At 53.7% G+C, this 18,580-nt stretch overlaps 1 protein-coding gene across 6 annotated transcripts; it reads right to left on the minus strand.

Moving 5' to 3' along the window:
• Nucleotides 1–284: 284 nt before the first annotated feature.
• Nucleotides 285–17,135, minus strand: ZNF500 (zinc finger protein 500). 6 transcript variants are annotated; one of them, XM_019011437.4, is made up of 6 exons: nt 16,966–17,135; nt 15,513–16,024; nt 12,508–12,691; nt 12,205–12,269; nt 10,458–10,554; nt 285–3,020 (listed from the first exon to the last, which is right to left on the minus strand). In XM_019011437.4, the coding sequence occupies exons 2-6, from the start codon at nt 15,924–15,926 to the stop codon at nt 2,338–2,340; spliced, it is 1,443 nt and encodes a 480-aa protein (XP_018866982.3). In that variant the 5' UTR covers nt 15,927–16,024; nt 16,966–17,135; the 3' UTR covers nt 285–2,337. The 6 variants fall into 6 exon arrangements, with proteins under 6 accessions (XP_018866982.3, XP_055221170.1, XP_063555555.1 ...); XM_055365195.2 differs by having other exon boundaries at nt 16,850–17,120; XM_063699485.1 differs by having other exon boundaries at nt 16,693–17,120.
• Between the last annotated feature and the right edge of the window lie 1,445 nt (nt 17,136–18,580).

Here is an 18,580-nt window from a genome sequence, read left to right on the forward strand (position 1 = left end):
GGAGGGAAGTGGGCAGACCCCAACCACACTCCCCCAGAGGTCGCCACCTCCAGCACAGGCCTGGATATGAGAGAGGGGCCTGGGGGCTCAGGCTGCGCTGGGGAGATGGGTGTCAGCAACGCTGGGTGCTTTGCTAGCTCCTGGAGGGTGGCCTGGCCACATCTAGCTGGGTACCTCATGCCCCATGAGAGATCCCAGAGCTGGTCTAGAAGGTAAAAGCCATCCCTCAACCAGGCAGCCCCATTCTGCAGACACAGGACAGAGCACACAGGGGCCAGAAGCAATGACTTAAAAAAAAAATTGTTTATTTTATCTGAGACAGGGTCTCACTCTGTCTTCCAGGATGAGTGCTGTGGCACAATCACAGCTCACTGCAGCCTCAACTTCCTGGGCTCAAGTGATCCTCCAGCCTCAGCCTCTCAAGTAGCTGGGACTACAGGCACACCCCATCATGCCTGGCTAATTTTTTTTTTTTTTTTTGTGGAGTCTCGTTCTGTCACCAGGCTGGAGTACAACGGTGCGATCTCGGCTCACTGCAACCTCCGCCTCCCTGGTTCAAGTGATTGTCTTGCCTCAGCTTCCCGAGTAGCTGGGACTACAGGAACGCGCCACGCCACCATGCCCAGCTAATTTTTGTGTTTTTAGTAGAGATGAGGTTTCACCATGTTGGCCAGGATGGTCTCGATCTCCTGACCTTGTGATCCACCTGCCTCGGCCTCCCAAAGTGCTGGGATTACAAGCGTGAACCACTGCACCTGGCTTTTTTTTTTTTGGTAGGGAAGAGGTCTTTCTATATTGCCCAGGCTGCTCTTGAACTTCTGGGCTCAAGCAATCCACCCACCTTGGCTTCCCAAAGTGCTAGGATTTTAGGTGGGAGCCACTGTGCCCGGCCTCTGACACTAAATAATGTCAGTTAAGGGAATGAGAAAAGGGCAGGTCACGCACCTGGAACCTGGGCTGTGCCAAAAGGTCAAATGTGCACGTATATACAGTGACTAGGTGACAAATGCAATGGAGCATCTCAGGCTGGGATGGGGGCCAAGGCCACCTACCTATGAGGAACAACCACTGCCTGGCTGGAACGTTCCAGAACCCAGTGGTTTCCATAGCTGCCCTATGACTTCCGAGATGACTAAACCCACCAAGGACTCTATCACACTGCTTGTCTTGGCCACTCACCCACCGTGGATGTGCACAGACCAGTGGCTCCTATGCAGCACAGGCCAGACAAAAGCTGGAAGGTGAAGGCTTACCTTAGAAAGACAAAGTGGGGCAACCATGGAAGGCCACATCCCAGACACTAAGGGGCCAGGAGCAAAGGCAGCCCTGGGCCCCGGCCCTGGGGAGGTGTCAGGCCCGTCACATCCCAGGTGACATGTCAGGAAGATGGAACTCAGGGGTGCTTTCCCGCCCCAGGTGTCTTCCGCCCTGCAGAGCAGCTATGGATCTGCAAAGGGGACTGGAATGCTGGAGAGCCCCGGGCTCCATTTGGAAACTCTGGCAGGATGAAGAAGCTGGAGACCACGTCCTGGGAAGGCTGGGGTACAGCGGGGCTCCCTGCAGCAGATGAGGGGTCCCTGAAATTCATGTGCACCCAGACCTCAGAATGTGACCTTATTTGGAAACACAGGTTTTGACGATATAATTAGTTAAGATGAGGTCACAGTGTATTGGAGGACCCTAAACCCAGGGAGTGGTGGCCCTACCAAAAAAGAGACGGCATGGCGGCACACACCTGTAACCCCAGCTACTCAGGAGGATGAGGCAGGAGGAACACTTGAGCCCAGGGATTCGAGGCTGCAGTGAGCTATGATCATGGCACTGTATTCCCGCCTGGGGGACACAGCAAGGCCCCGTCTCAAAAAAAAAAAAAAAAAGGGTGGGGGGGAGCAGGTGGGGGGTACACACAGAGACAGCGCACAGGGTCACAGACACACAGGAGACGGGTTGGGACGTGGGGATGAGGCTGTATGCCAGCAGCCACTGGATGCTGGAGGCAGCCGATGGACCCTCCCAGGCCCTTCAGGAGCCAGCCCCATGAACACCTTGAGTGTCGGCTTCTGGCCTCCTGAGTGTGTCTCTGTGGCTGAAGCCCCCGCTCTGTGTCACCTGTTCTGGCTGCCACTGGACACTCAGAGCCTGTCCTTGCCCTTGTTCTGCACCCAGTGCCCAGCTTCCTCTGCGGCCTGGGCATCCCAAATGTCCCCTGCTGGCCTCATACTGGGCCATGGGAGGAAACAGGCAGCTGGCAATGCTTTCGGACCAGGCTGTCTAGCAGTTTCCTGAATTCTGTGCCCAGGGATGAGAGTCCTGGAAAGGGAGTTTCAGGCATGGTGATCAGGCTTTGGCACCGGGGCCTCCAGGAGCCACCGGCTGGAGCGTCGACAAGGAGCCTGCCCCCATGTGGGTCCGCTGGTGCTTGTGCAGGTCGGTGCCCCGGCGGAAGCCCCGGCCACAGGCCGGGCAGGTGTAGGGCTTCTCACCTGTGTGCGTCCGGCGGTGGGCGCTGAAGTGCGAGCTGTTGTTGAAGCGCTTCCCGCACTGGGTGCAGGCATAGGGCCGCTCCCCGCTGTGCGTCCTGCGGTGGATGACCAGGCTGGAGCTCTGGCTGAAGCGCTTCCCACACTCGGGGCATGGGTAGGGCTTCTCGCCCGTGTGCACCCTCTGGTGCGTGCTGAAGTTGGAGCGGTCGCTAAAGCCCTTCCCACAGACTAGGCACTTGTAAGGCCGCTCGCCCGTGTGTGTGCGCTGGTGCTTGGTCAAGTGGGACGTCTTGCTGAAGCCTTTGCCACATTCGGGGCAGGTGTACGGCTTGTCAGCCCCATGGGAAGCCCGTCTTCCTGGTGGGGGGCCGCCTCTTGGCTGCTCAGGCCTGACCAAGCCCCTGACTGGGGCTGGCCTCTGACCTGGGAGCGGGTGGCCAGGCCCCTGGCATCGTGCCGAGAGCACTCGGTACCACTCCATTCTCACTGGGGCATCCTCCCTGCCATCACCGCCGTCCTCCAACTGGATCCCAGGTCCTGAGACAGAGAAAGCACGATCTCTAGGAACTCACAGCAAGAGGGCAAGGGAAATCCTTCTAATAGGAAAATGAAGGCCTCACAGGGCTCCTAAAGTTCCCCTACAAAACATTTAGCAGGGGCTGGGCACTGTGGCTCACGCCTATAATCCCAGCACTTTGGAAGGCTGAAGCGGGAGGATTGCTTGAGTCCAGGAGTTCAAGACCAGCTTGGGCAACGCAGTGAGATCTCGTCTCTACAGAAAATAAACAAAACTAGCTGGGTATGGTGGCGTGTGCCTGTAGTTCTAGCTACTCAGGAGGCTGAGGTCGGAGGATCACTTGAGTCTAGGAGGTCAAGGCTGCAGTGAGCTGTGATCGCGCCACTGCATTCCAGCCCGGGTGACAGCGTGAGACCCTGTTTCAAAAACTAAACAATCAATAAAACAAACAAACAGGAACGCACTTGACCATCACAATAACCCAGTGGGTCAGTGCTGTTACCATCTCCATCCTGCAGATGGGGAAACCGAGGCACACAAGTGTTAAGAAACTTACCCAGAATCACCGGGCTGCTAAGTTACGGAGTGAGGGCCATCAAGCTCTGCACTCTGCTGTATCCTCTAAGCCAGGGGTTCCCACCCGGTGGCAAGGTCTGGAGACATTTTTGTTGTGTCTGGGGAGGGGGTTGTAAATGGCCTCTAGTGGGCAGGGGCCAGAGCTGCTGGAAAACCTCCTGCCCAGCACAGGCAGCCCCACGTGGAGAGCCATCTGGCCCAAATGCCAGCAGCACCAAGGTGGAGAAGCCCTGCTCTGGGCTGTTCTGGCTGAGCAGAGCAGTCGTGGCTCCCAGCCACTGGACCTCCCTTGTCGTACTTTGTGTGGCCCCTGAGGCCCCTCTGCAGATCCAGGTTCTAGAGCCACCACCAACAGGACAGGAGAACAGGGAGAGGGGCCTGGAATGATCCAGGCTTTGCCCCTTTCAGGAAAAAGCCCTTGACTTCTCTGCTCTTCCTTTGCCGCATGAGGGTGACTGCAGCTCGGGACACGGTAGCACAAAGTGCACCGGGGTGCCTGGGGGGCTGGGGGAGCAGCCGTCTTCATAGCAGTCCCGCAAGAGGCTCTGCGCATGGTAGGCACACGCCATGCTGACCTCACAGGGGAGGGACAGAACCACCCACTGCCCTTGGAAATGTCCACTTTAAGACACTCCCAGCCCCAGACCTCCTGGGCGAATCCTTCTTGCCCTCCCCTCCCATCTCCAGGACCAACTTCCGGATAGCCGAAGGTGGGTTTGGCACGTACTGAGCCTCAAATTCCACATCTATAAAACTGAGAGGAGGCCGGGCATGGTGGCTCATGCCTGTAATCCAAGCACTTTGGGAGGCCGAGGAAGGCGGATCACTTGAGGTGAGGAGTTTGAGACCAGCCTGGCCAACATGGTGAAACCCCGTTTTATTTTATTAAAAATAAAAAAATTAGTTCAGGGTAGTGGTGGGTGCCTGTAATCCCAGCTACTTGGGAGGCTGAGGCAGGAGAATCGCTTGAACTCGGGAGGCAGAAGTTGCAGTGAGCCAAGATCGTGCCACTGCACTCCAGCCTGGGCGACAGAGCGAGACTCTGTCTCAAAAAAAAAAAAAAAAAAAAAAAATAAAATAAATAAAACTGAGAGGAGGATTGGAACCACCTCATTGGCCTGCTATAATAATATTTTATTTATTTATTTTAAAGACAGGGTGATATGGTTTCGATCTATGTCCTCACCCAAATCTCATGTCAGACTGTAATCCCCAATGTGGAGGTGGGGCCTGGTGGGAGGTGAGTGGGTCATGGAGGCAGATTTCTCATGAATGGTTTGGCACCATCCTCTTGGTACTGTCCTGACAATAGTGAGTGAGTTCCCGTGAGATGTGGTTGATTAAAAGTGAGTGGCACCTCCCCTCGCTCCTTTGCTCCTGCTCCAGCCATGTGAGACATGCCTGCTCCCTCTCTGCTTTCCACCATGACTGGAAGCTTCCTGAGGCCTCCCCAAAAGCTGAGCAGACACCAGCATCATGCTTTCTGTACAGCCAATTAAACCTTTTTTCTTTATAAATTACCAGGTCTCAGGTATTTCTTTACAGCAATATGAGAATGACCTAATACACAGGGCCTCACTATATTGCCCAGGCTGGCCTCAAACTCCTGACCTCAAGTGATCCTCCCACCTCATCCTCCCAAAGTGCTGAGATATAGGCGTGAGCCACAGCACCCAGCCTTGTTGTAAAAATATTTTTATTTATTTATTTATTTATTTTTGAGATGGAGTCTCGCTCTGTCTTCCAGGCTGGAGTGCAGTGGTGTGATCTCCGCTCACTGTAACCTCTGCCTCCCAGGTTCAAGTGATTCTCCTACCTCAGGCTCCCGAGTAGCTGGGATTACAGGCGTGAGCCACCACGCCCAGCCAATTTTTGTATTTTTAGTAGAGATAGAGTTTCACCATGTTGGCCAGGCTGGTCTCGAACTCCTGACCTCAGGTGACCCAACCGCCTTGGCCTCCCAAAGTGCTGAGATCACAGGGGTGAGCCACCATGCCTGGCCGTACAAATATTTTTAAAAGAGACTGAGTCTGGCAGCTCATCAAAAGGTAAACAAGAGTCATTATATGAGCCAATGACTTTACTCCTAGGTACACACCCAAGAAAACTGAAAACATGTCCTCAAACAGAAATGTGTACATAAGTGTTCACGACAGCACTCTTCACAGTAGCCAAAAAATGGAAATCACCCAAATGTCCATCAACGAAAATGGATCAACAAAACGTGGTCTATCCATACAGTGGAATACTATTCAGCCATGAAAAGGAAGCACTGACACATGCTATAGCACGGATGACCCACGAACACATGACACTGAGTAAAAGAAGCCAGTCACCAAAGGACAGTCCCTGCACGATTCCCTTTACAAAAGACAACCAGAATAGGCACACCCAGAGACAGAGCAGACAGCTGGCTGCCAGAGGCTAGGGGAGGGGAAATGGGGAGAAACTGCTTGTTGGGTACGAGGTTTCCATTTAGAATGATAAAAAATGTTTTTGAGGGCCAGGCGTGGTAGCTCACACCTGTAATACCAGCACTCTGAAATGCCGATGTGGGCTGATCATTTGACGTCAGGAGTTCTCGCCAACATGGCAAAACACTGTCTCTACTAACAATAGAAAAAATATTGGGAGGCCGAGGTGGGCAGATCACAAGATCAGGAGTTCAAGACCAGCCTGACCAACATGGTAAAACGCTGTCTCTACTAAAAATACAAAAATTAGCCAGGTGTGGTGATGCACACCTGTAATCCCAGCTACTTGGGAGGCTAAGGCACGAGAATTGCTTGAACCCAGGAGATGGAGGTTGCAGTGAGCCGAGATCATGCCACTGCAATCCAACCTGGGTGACAGAGTGAAACTCTATCTCAATTAAGAAAAAAAAATGCTTTTGAGCCCGGGTAACACAGTGAAACTCCATCTCTATCAAAAAATTTTTGTCGCCCAGGCTGGTGTGTAATGGCGCGATCTTGGCTCACTGCAACCTCCGCCTCCTGGGTTCAAGCGATTCTCCTGCCTCAGCCTCTGAGTAGCTGAGACTATAGGTGCATGCCACCACACCCGGCTAATTTTTTTGTATTTTTAGTAGAGATGGGGTTTCACCATGCCGGCCAGGATGGTCTCGATCTCTTGACCTCGTGATCCACCCGCCTTGGCCTCCCAAAGTGCTGGGATTACAGACGTGAGACACCGTGCCCGGCCCAAAAATTTTTTCAAAATTAGCTGCGCGTGGTGGCATTGACCTGTGGTACCAGCTACTCGGGAGGCTGAGGTGGTAGAATCACCTGAGCCTGGGGAGGTTGAAGCTGCAGTGAGTCAAAATTGTGCTACTGCACTCCAACCTGGGTGACAGAGTGAGACCCTGTCTCAAAAAAAGAAAAAAAAAGTTTTGGAACTATGTGTTACTGCACTCCAACCTGGGTGACAGAGTGAGACCCTGTCTCAAAAAAAGGAAGAAAAAAGTTTTGGAACTAGATGAAGGTGATGATTGTACAACACTGTGAATATACTAAACGCCACTGAACCGTTTCCTGAAAAATGGCTAATTTTATGTTATGTGAATTTCTTTTTTTTTGAGCAGCAGCAAGATTTATTACGAAGAGTGAAAGAACAAAGCTTCCACAGTGTGGAAGGGGACCCGAACGGGTTGCCCGTGAATTTCATCTCATTAAAAAATGTAAAAACTTTGAGGCCAGGTACCAACCTAATTTGTTTTTTTGAGACAGAGTCTCACTCTGTTGCCCAGGCTGGGGTGCAGTGGTATGATCACAGCTTACTGCAGCCTTGACCTCCCAAGCTCAAGCGTTCCTCCCACCTCAGCCTCTCAAGCAGCTGGGACTACAGGCGTGCACCACTTTTGTATTTTTTGTAGAGACAAGGTTTCTCCATGTTGCGCAGGCTGGTCTTGAACTCCTGGACTCGAGCAATCCACCCGCCTTGACCTCTCAAGGTGCTGGGATTACAGGCATGAGCCACCATGCCCGGCCCGTTTTTGTTTTTTGGAGACGGAGTCTTGCTCTGTTGCCCAGACTGGAGTGCAGTGGTGCGATCTCGGCTCACTGCAACCTCCGCCTCCCGGGTTCAAGCGATTCTCCTGCCTCAGCCTCCCGAGTACCTGGGACTACAGATGAGTACCACCACGCCCAACTAATTTTTGTATTTTTTAGGAGAGACAGGGTTTCATCATGTTGGCCAGGATGGACTCGATCTCCTGACCTCATGATCCACCCGCCTCAGCCTCTGAAAGGGCTGGGATTACAGGCGTGAGCCACCGCGCCGGCCAATTTTTTTTTTTTTTTTTTTGAGACAGAGTTTCGCTCTTATTGCCCAGGCTGGAGTGCAATGGCGTGATCTTGGCTTACTGCAATCTCCGCCTCCTGGGTTCAAGCTATTCTCCTGCCTCAGCCTCCCAAGTAGCTGGGAGTATAGGCACCCACCACCACGCCTAATTTTTGTATTTTTAATAGAGACAGGGTTTCACCATGTTGGCCAGGCTGGACTCGAACTCCTGACCTCAGGTGACAAACACTCGCCTCGGCTTCCCAAAGTGCTGGGATTACAGGTGTGAGTCACCGTGCCTGGCCATTTTTTTTTTTTAAGCAAGATCAAATAGATCCAACTTTCCTTGGCCCCACAGACTGTTTTTACCATAGGCTCTGGCGCTGGGTAAGTAAAACCCAAACACATGCCTGTGACCCTGAGAGGGAAGCTGTGTCTGGGCTCCAGGAGCTGGTGACAGAGCTGGGCAGAATCTCATTCCTTCCCTTCTGAGGATTCCACGTAACCACTTGGGAGCCGGGAGGGCTGGCAAATTCTTTCCCTTTTGACTTCTGCCTTTTGCACAGGGAATGAACTGGACCACAGGTAATGTGCGCTCAGAGATCTTCAGATCAGGGTTCCTCAATCACGGTACGGGTGGTGTCCATGGGACCTGGCCCGGGCTGTCTCTGATGCGGCCACCCTGTGCACTGCAGGAGGGTGGGCAGCATCCCCACCTTCTGCTCAACAAATAATCATTTTCATCAGTGACAGCCCCAGGGTCATGACAACCAAAAATGTCTCCAACTCATGGACAGATGTCCTCTGGGGGACAAGATTGCCCCGGGTGGAGAACCCCTGCTCTGGATGCCTGTCACCAAAGCTGCTGATGACCAACCAGAGCCTCATACAACATCATCTAAAACTCTTCATAGGCAACAAAAGAAGAAAACGATAAACTGGACACTAGAACCAAAAACTTTTGTGCATCAAAGGACGCTACCAACAAAATGAAAATGCAACACACAAAACAGGAGAAAATATTTCCAAATCAGGCCAGGTGCGGTAGCTTACGCCTGTAATCCCAGCACTTAGGGAGGCTGAGGCAGGCAGATCACTTGAGATCAGGAATTCGAGACCAGCTTGGCCAACATGGCAAAACCCAGCTCTACTAAAAATAGAAAAATTAGCCAGGTATGGTGGCGCACACCTGTAATCCGAGCTACTTGGGAGACTGAGGCAGGAGAATCGCTTGAACCCGGAAGGCGGAGGTTGCAGTGAGCTGAGCTGAGATTGTGCCACTCCACTCCAGCCTGGGCAACAGAGCAAGACTCCATCTCAAAAAAAAAAAAACCCTGAAAATAACAACCATTGGTATGGATGTGGAGAAACTGGAACCCTTGTGCACTCTTGGTGGGTGCATGAGATGGTGCAGATGCTGTGGAAAACAGCATGGCGGTTCCTCAGAAAATTCAACACAGAATGACCACATATGCTCCAGCCATCCCACTGCTGGATACATCCACCCCAGGAACAGAAAGCAGAGTTGATCAGAGATACACCTGTACACCCACGTTCACTGCAGCATTATTTACAATGGAATATTCTTCAGCCTTAAAAAGGAAAAAAATTCTGGAGGTTTCCCAAAGAAGGAAGTCTGCCTCAAGACCGCGGCACAGAAATCCTAAGCTTCCAGCCTGCTGGCCTGGCCTGCAGATTTCAGACTTGTCAACTTCTGTAAGCAACCAAGGGAGCTGTCTGAGTACCCATACCTTAAAATAAATCTGTGTGTGTGTCTATCTTCTGTTGGTTCTGTTTCTCTGGAGAAGAACCCTAATACAAAGCGACATCTCACTGTCATTAGAAAAGGCTTCAGCATGGCCACTCACAGTGGCTCACACCTGTCATCCCAGGACTTTGGGAGGCCTAGGCCGGCGGATCACCTGAAGTCAGGACTTCGAGACCAGCCTGGCCAACATGGTGATGAAACCCATCTCTACTAATAATACAAAAATTAGCCAGGCATGATGGCGAGTACCTGTAATCCCAGCTACTTGGGAGGCTGAGGTGGGAGCATCGCTTGAACCCAGGAGGTGGAGGTTGCAGTGAGCCAAGGTTGTGCCACTGCACTCCAGCCTGGGCAACAGAGCAAAACTCCATCTCAAAACAAACAAACAAACAAACAAACAAAAAACCAGAAAAGGCTTCAGCAGCATCAGGAAAGGCAGGAAGAGACAAACAGGCAGAGAAAGAGCTTAAGGGACGGTGCTGAGTAACGGGCAGGGCAGTGCTCAGTGCGATGGGGAGAGGCTGGAGAACCAGGTCCTGTGGGAGCAGCTCTGCCCTTGAGAGGAGGGCACAGGGAAGCTGAAGTGAAGTAGGACCAGCATGTAAGGGGCAGGGGCAGAAGAACAGGATGGCAAGGCAGTGCTGGGCATCTGCCTGAGTCATGGCCGAGTGGCTGTGCAGGCCCTGCAGGTGGGACTCTGCAGGGATATGGGTAGCCCTGTCCACGGAGGATCGCCCCAGGCCAACTGGACCAACAGAACCAAGCCCAGGAGCTGGTGCCTGACAGTTCCTATTTTTGGCAAGCCCCCTAGAGGACACAGTCACTTGCAAGTTACCTTCATTCTCCAGCGGCGCATCCCGCTGAGCTGGGTCCAGGCATCTTGGCTCCTCCCCAGAAAGGTATACAGCCACGTCCGCCAAGTTCACGGGCACCTGCCAGAACGCACCCCACTCAGTCCTGGCCCCAAGCAAGCTGCCTCCTCCCCAACTAAGGCCACTGGCCAGGGAGCTGCACCGCCACTGCCCCTCGAGGCTGGCGCCAAGCCTGGTGGTGGAGCTGGTCTTCTCCACTCTCGTTGCAGTGGTGAGTCCTGGTGTCTCCGCCCACTGCTCCCATGCGCCACTGCTGCAGAGCTGGGACACCACTGGAGAAGGGACAGATTCGCCACGAGGAGTGGTGGACCCACTGCACACTCAGCCACCGCGGCCCATGCTCCACAGGGAGACAAGAGCATCCCCTGGCTCCGTGGCCAGCCAGCCCCAGCACCCCATTGCGGCAGATGGGGGACTTCAGGATGCCTCTGGGCCAGTGGCTCCCAGATGTAGCACCAGATTGACCCGGAAGCATGATTAAAAAACAAGCAAACCCTTTCCAGAACAGGCAAATTCACAGAGACAAGAAGGAGCTTTGTGGTTGCCAGAGGCTGAGGGAAAAACAGGTAGAGACTCTGGTAATGAGTCTAGGGGGCTTTTTGGGGAGGGTCTAAAGAAAATGTTCGGCCGGGCGCGGTGGCTCACGCCTGTAATCCCAGCACGTTGGGAGGCCAAGGCAGGTGGATCATCTGAGGTCAGGAGCTCGAGACCAGCCTGGCCAACATGGTGAAACCCCCTCTGTACTAAAAATACAAAAAAAGTTAGCCAGGCATGGTGGTGGGTGCCTGTAATCCCAGCTACTCAGGAGGCTGAGGCAGGAAAATCGCTTGAACCCAGGAGCCGGAGGTTGCAGTGAGCCGAGATCGCACCACTGCACTCCAGCCTGGGCAACAAGAGCAAAACTCTGTATCAAAAAAACAAAAACAAAACAAAACAAAACAAATACACATACACACACACACACACACACACACACACATATATATAAAAATTATAAATAAATAAATAAAAATAAAACAGGCCAGCCATGGTGGCCTATGCCTGTAATCCCAGTGCTTTGGGAGGCTTAGGCAAGAGGATCACTTGAGCCCAGGAGTTCAAGACCAGCCTAGGCAGCACAGCGAGACTGTGTCCCTATTAAAAAAAAAAAACAAAAAAACTAGCCGGGTGTGGTGGTGCATGCCTGTAGTCCCAACTAACTAAGGAGGCTGAGGCAGGAGGATCCCTTGAGCCTGGGAGGTCAAGGCTGCAGTGAGCCGTGATCACACTACTGCACTCCAGCGTGAGCACAGAGCCAGACTTTGGCTCAAAACAAACAAACAAACAAAAAAAACAAAAAAACAAGCAAGCAAACAAAGGAGACTCCCATTCCAGCCCAGCGGTGTGGGAGGAACCTGTATTTTCCCCCAGAGTCCCAAGAGATTCCTGTGCCCAGCAGAGTGGGAGTCACCACCCTGTCTCACTGGTGGACCGCAGAATCTTCCGGGCACGGCCCAGTACTTAAATGGCCTCTGGAGAGAAGAAAAGACTTCCCAGGAGGCCAGGGGAAGTGACTCCAGGGTTGGAGCAAAGGGAGAAAACTCCAGGGAAGAGCTCCTCTGACATCCAAAACCTTGGCCCCCAGGAGAGGTGTCCCCTTAACAAGGAAGTGTGACACACAGAGGTCGGGCCAGACCCCAGGATGCTGCAGACCAGGAGCATCCCACTCACCTGGGACCAGGCCGAAAGGAAGGGCGAGGCTGACGTCATCTCCTGATGCCGGGGAGCTGGAGGGCCTGGGAAGGAGCAGAGTCACCACCAGTCACACAGCTCACCCAGCACTGCCCCTGCCGCCCTCCCGCACACCAAGGCCCCAACAGCCCGGTGGCTGCCCACCCAAGATCCACTCCTTGCTGGAGAGCCTGTGCACCCTGCATCCAGGCAGGCCTCTGCCCTGGCCACAGTCCACACCCCATTCACCTTCACCTCCCTCCCCTGCACCACTTCTCATTCCTCCAAAGGGGTGCTACTCACCTCTCTCTGGCCAAAACAGCGGGCCCCTCTGTGGCCTGTGGCTCAGCTGGGCTGGGGGCTGCTGGCTAGAGAATCGAGCCTCTTCCTCCAGGGACAGATCCTCTGGCTGAGCCTCTGCCTGGTGTTTTAAGGACTGTCCCCCTATCCCGAGGGGCACCTCGTCATCAGAAAGCAGCTCTGAGCCCTGCACACAGACAGTGATCTCCCCATCAGCTCCCAGAAGGCCAGAAGGAAAAATCCCTGCAGGGCCCCACACCCCTCATCTCAGGCACCCCAGCCGGCTGCCCACCCCCGGGCTGTCTGCAGCCTTCCTCCCTCTGCCCAGCCGTGTGGCAGTGTTCCCTGCAGCCAGCTCCCAGCCTGCTCTACTCCATGGTCTCTCCCTGTCACCACAATCATTTCCCCATCACATTCTTACCCTCTATTCCTTGGTCCTCCTGACAGACCCTGGGATAGACCCTGGGCCAGAAGAGCCCTGAGTCAGCGCTGGACTAATTTCAGAAGTTCACAGAACTGCATTTGCTAGATTTTTTGAAATTATCTGGCCAGCCGCAATGGCTCACACCTGTAATTCCAGCACTTTGGGAGGCCGAGGTGGGTGGATCACCTGAGGCCAGGAGTTCGAGACCAGCCTAACCAACATGGTGAAACCCCATCTCTACTAAAAATACAAAAATTAGCCGGGCATGGTGGCAGCACGCTTGTAATCCCAGGTACTTGGGAGGCTGAGGCAGGAGAATCGCTTGAACTCGGGAACTACAGGTTGCAGTGAGCCGAGATCGTGCCACTGCACTCCAGCCTGGGCAACAGAGCGAGACTCCGTCTCGGGAAAAAAAAAGAAAAAAGAAAAAAAAAAAAGAAATTATCAACAGGTGCTTTGAGATGATCTATTTCCTAATTCCAGGAAAGGTGAGTTGAATGAAATCGGGTCTTAGAATTGAGCTCTGCAATAGCACTTGGACAAGAGACATCCCTAGGCAACTACAAACCCAGCGTCAGGGACCCATCTCAGGCTTCCTCTTATCCAACATTCCACACCTCTAAGGGAGCGTAGTCCCCTTGGGGAGCACAGCCTGCCCCTCTCAGCTCAGTGATGGCCATGAGGCATGTGTGCAGAGGTGCCGGTGCAGTGACAGAAGGAAGCCATGCCGGGAACCCCAAACACTGAAGCTGTGGTGGCCAGGAAAGAGGCTGGCCGGCTGGGAAGAAATCCCGATTTCCTGGCCACCACGATGGCAGGATTTTCTGACTGCGGTCAGCTCACGCTGTGGTCAAGCATTAGGGGATGTGCCTCCTCTGTTGGCTGCAAAAGGCGAGCAGTGTGCAGCCAGCAGCACTGCCACAGGAAGAAAGGCAGCTGGTCAGCACTGCCCATGTGCCCCATCCACGCAAGGCCCTGAAAAATGAACTGAAACAGCAGGTGGCAGGACTTCTTTCTAATCTCAAGGAGTTCAACGACTGAAACTGAAGCAGGAGGAATGAGTAAGAGGCTTCCTCTGCTCCTTCAAATGGGGCTGGAAGGAGGTGGAGAGGCACTGTCTATAGAGATTTCGGCGTGTCAGAAGTGTCCTGTCTGTGCCATCCAGTACAGTAGCCACTGGCCATGTGTGACGACTGAGCCCTTGAGAGGTGGTCAGTGTGACTGAGGAACTAATTTAACATTCTACACAGTGGCCGGGCGCAGCGGCTCATGCCTGTAATCCCAGCACTTTGGGAGGCCGAGGCAGGCAGATCACTTGAGGCCAGGAGTTTGAGACCAGCCTAGCCAACATTGCAAAACCCTGTCTCTACTAAAAATACAAAAATCAGCCTGGCGTGGTGGCAGATCCCTGTAATGCCAGCTACTTGGGAGGCTGAGGCACGAGAATCACTCCAGCCTGGGCGACAGAGAGAGACTCTGTCTCACAAAAATAAAAGTAAAATAAATGGGCTAGGTGCGGTGGCTCACGCCTGTAATCCCAGCACTTTGGGAGGCCGAGGCGGGTGAATCACGAGGTCAGGAGATACAGACCACCCTGGCTAACACGGTGAAACCCTGTCTCTACTAAAAATACAAAAAAATTAGCCGGGCGTGGTGGCGGGCACCTGTAGTCCCAGCTGCTGAGGAGGCTGAGGCAGGAGAATGGCGTGAATCCGGGAGGCGGAGCTTGCAGTGAGCCGAGATCGCGCCACTGCACTCCAGCCTGGGCGACAGAGCGAGACTCCGTCTCAAAAAAAAGAAAAAAAAAAAAAGTAAAATAAATGTACATAGCTATAATTTAAAAAGCTACATGTGGCTGGCAGCTACTGTTTTGCATGGCACAGCTCTAGAACCTCTGGGGGCTGTAACCAAAGTGCCCCCCATGCCCCTGGTCTTTCTTCCCAGTGTTCTCCCACTTTGGGGGTAGTTTCAACTCCCTGCCTTGGAAGGTGCCGGACCTCTCTCCCACCAAAACCTATGTTTGGGGCTGGCGTAGTGGCTCATGCCTGTAATCCCAGCACTTCGGGAGGCCAAGATGGGAGGATCACTTGAGGCCAGGAGTTCAAGACCAGTCTGGGCAACATAACGAAACCTTGTCTCTACAAAAAATACACAAAATTAGCAGGTGTAGTGGTGCATGCCTGTAGTCCCAGCTACTCAATAGGCTGAGGTGGGAGGATTGCTTGAAGCCTGGAGGTAGAGGCTGCAATGAGCGGTGATCACACCACTATAGCCTGGGCAACAGAGCGAGACTATGTCTCAAAAAAAAACAAAACAAAACAAAACATGTTTGGCCTATCCTAGGACAGTGTTCACAAACCATCTGCACTAGCTAATAAAGGGCTATTGGGGTAGGATGAGGTTAATCAAAGGGTGGACACCCATTGGCCAAGGCTGAGAAATCTTTTGCAGTTGCTTTCTTCAAAAGGGCTCAGAGGCCAGGCAGCCACACTTGGTCACCCAATGACCAAGGAATCTCCAGCTGCAGACCCCAGCAGCAGGGCCCCATTTCCTCACCTGAGGGTCAAAATGCCCCCCACCTCACCCGCTGCCTGTGTTTCCTGGGCTTCCGCTGCAGCCCTTCCACGAGGACCACGGCCTCCTCACCGCTCTCCGGCTGCTGCTCGCGTACCCGAGCCTGGATCTCCCCCGGCAGCACGGTCAGGAACTGCTCCAGCACCAGCAGCTCCAGGATCTGCTCCTTAGTGCGCAGCTCCGGCCGCAGCCAGCGGCAGCACAGCTCCCAGAGGCGGCTCAGGGCCTCCCGGGGCCCAGCCACCTCCTGGTAGCAGAAGAGCCGGAAGAGCTGGCGGAAAGTCTCAGGGCTGGGGTCCTCTGTCTCCACGGAGGGCTCCTCTTCCAAGCAGAAGTCCTCCTCCACCTTCACAATCAGGATCTCATCCTGTTCCAGGTCCTGCTCCAAGGTTGGCAGGGGCTGGAGGCCAGGGACAGTGGCCATTGCTTCCGGTGGGCCTTGTTCCTTTTCAGGCCTTAGAGTTGAACCTGTCTCTCTCTATACCTCTGGCCAGACACAGGAAGAGAGTTTTTTTCAGGGCCCTGCGGAGAGACGATAAAACCATCTGAAGGGCAGCCCTGGGGCTGGAAAAGCCCTTTGGACTGGGAAGCCCCTGCCCTGGTTCCAAGGCCAGCTCACCCCACCAGGGAAAAGGAAAAGGAAGTAGATGAATGTCATCTTTGTTATTAACACCCTGTTAATTCCCGGGTAATTTACTGAAGGGCTCTGGGCTTTGCTTCCTCACTGGGCAAACAGAGATGATAACAGGACCTACACACACAGGTTGCTGACAGAACTAAAAGGGATGGCTGGGGGCAGTAGCTGACGCCTGTAATCCCCGCACTTTCGGAGGCAGAGGAGGGCAGATCACGTGAGTTCAGGAGTTGACCACCCGGTCAACGTGGTGGAACCCTGTCTCTACAAAAAATACAAAAATTAGCCCGACATGGTGGTAGCACATCTGTAATCCCAGCAACTCGGGAGGCTGAGACAGGAGAATCGCTTGAACCCGGGAGATGGAGGTTGCAGTGAACTGAGATCGCGCCACTGCACTCCAGCCTGGGCGACAGAGAGATACTCAAACAAAAACAATCTAAAAGGGATGTTTGCGGTCAGAGCTCGAGAATCGCTATTTTCCATGATTAGAATGGGTCCTACATGGAAGGGGTTCCTTTGGAAATCTGATGAAAAGCAGGGCCTTTTTGCATACTCTGCCTCAACTTGATCCCCGGTGTCCAGGTCTGGCGAACCCTGAAGCCCCTACGCGGCCCCGTCAGGCACCCCCGAGTGGGTGGTCACGACAGCCCCCCAATTCCAGGGTCCTGGGAGAGCTGGGACCCCCAGGCCGGGCTGCTTTCCCGTCTCACCCCTCAGGTGGAGGGTGAGCCGTATCCGAGGCCGCGGCACAGACCCGGGTGCTGGCGCGGGCCGCGAAATCGAAGCTTCGGCCGGGACCCGCGTCCCCGCGCCCCCCGGCACTCACTGGAAGCGCTGCCGGCCGTGGGCAGTTTGGGGCAGGACCGGAGCGGCGGGTCTCGGCGGGAGTGGGACGGCGGGCCTCAGGCTTGGCAGCCAGGGACGCCAGAGCCAGGGCCGAAGACCCTAAACCAGGGGTGCAAACCAGGCCGTGTGGGTGGGCCCGCAGGCGGCATTGTGGGTAACGTAGCCGTGGCACCATTGGCTGAGCCGGCTGTTGGGGGCGTGGCAACACGGCCGAGTGGACGGGTCCGCGACGTGCACGGTGGTTAATGTGGTCCTCAAAGGCACGCATTGTGGGTAACGTAGTCCAGCACCCCGGTGACCGCGCGAGCGTGCGGCGACTCTGCAGCCTCTGGGCCACTTTCCCAGTCACTCTTCCACATCCGCTCCGCTCTCCTCTGGCCGCCTCCTCCATCTTTAAAGCCAGCAAAGTCGTCCGGGCACGGTGGCTAACACCTGTAATCCTAGCACTTTGGGAGGCCGAGGCGGGCGGATCACCTGAGGTCGGGAGTTCGAGACCAGCCTGACCAACGTGGAGAAACCCCGTCTCTACTAAAAATACGAAATTAGCTGGGCGTGGTGGTTCATGCCTGTAATCCTAGCTACTTAGGAGGCTAAGGCGCAGGTTGCAGTGAGCCGATATCCCGCCATTGTCCTCCAGTCTGGGCAACAAGAGCGAAACTCCGTCTCAAAAAATAAATAAATAAATAAAATAAATAAAGGCAGAACTTGTTCAAGATAAAACTGGAAGAGATGCCAAGTGCTTGCGCCCACCCTCCCCCAAGAGGGCCCCCAACAACGTCCAACCCCAAATATCCCTTGTCCTGCCTGCTTCTTTCTGACAACATAATAATGGGCATCAATTTTTGTTGTTGTTGTTGTTAGAGATGAAGTCCCACCATGGTGCCTAGGCTGGTCTCAAACTCCTGGGCCCAAGCAATCTTCCCGCCTCGGCTTCCCAAAGTGTCAGGATTACAGGTGTGCCCAGCCAGGTATCAATTCTTGTATGTATGTATTTATTTATTTAGAGACAGGGTCTCACTCTGTCGACCAGGCTACAGTGCACTGGCTCGATCTTGGCTCACAGCAACCTCCGCCGCCTGGTTTTAAGCAATTTTCCTGCCTAACCTCCCGAATAGTTGGGATTACAGGCACGAACAACCAGGTCCGGCTAATTTTTGTATTTTTAGTAGAGATGGGGTTTCCCCATGTTGCCCAGGCTGGTCTCCAACGGCCTCAAGCAATCCGCCCACGTCAGCCTCCCAAAGTGCTGAGATTACAGGAGTAAGCCACCGCTCCCGGTCGCATCAATTCTTGAGCATCAAGCAAGCAAAACACATTCGTACTTCGTTTCTTTCTCATTTAGTAATAGAGGTACTATAACTAGACCTACCGGTTCAACAAAACCAAACCAAACCCTGAAGCTCTGAGAGTTTTAAGTATTGAACCCCCCAGAGAAGGTCAAACAGCAAGTACAGAAATGGGATTGGAACCCAAATCTTTGATTCCAGAACTTCAGCTCCTAACTACCAGGTTAATGTAGTTTGCCCCTAATCCTAACTTGGACATCCTAAGGCCCGTCTCCTATACTGGATTCTCGCTGCTTTTCCTCTTTGGTT

Source organism: Gorilla gorilla, chromosome 18 (assembly GCF_029281585.2).
Source record: "Gorilla gorilla gorilla isolate KB3781 chromosome 18, NHGRI_mGorGor1-v2.1_pri, whole genome shotgun sequence".
Taxonomy (NCBI): Eukaryota; Metazoa; Chordata; class Mammalia; order Primates; family Hominidae; genus Gorilla; species Gorilla gorilla.

Excerpts from the sequence above, each read along its gene's own strand:
- ZNF500 (XM_055365193.2), bottom strand. The coding sequence starts at position 15,926 with ATGGCCACTGTCCCTGGCCTCCAGCCCCTGCCAACCTTGGAGCAGGAC. Across the intron at positions 12,692-15,512 it reads CCAGGAAACACAGGCAGCGG|GGCTCAGAGCTGCTTTCTGA; the intron begins GTGAGGTGGGGG and ends GTCTGTGTGCAG. Across the intron at positions 10,555-12,204 it reads TCCTTTCGGCCTGGTCCCAG|GTGCCCGTGAACTTGGCGGA; the intron begins GTGAGTGGGATG and ends GCGTTCTGGCAG.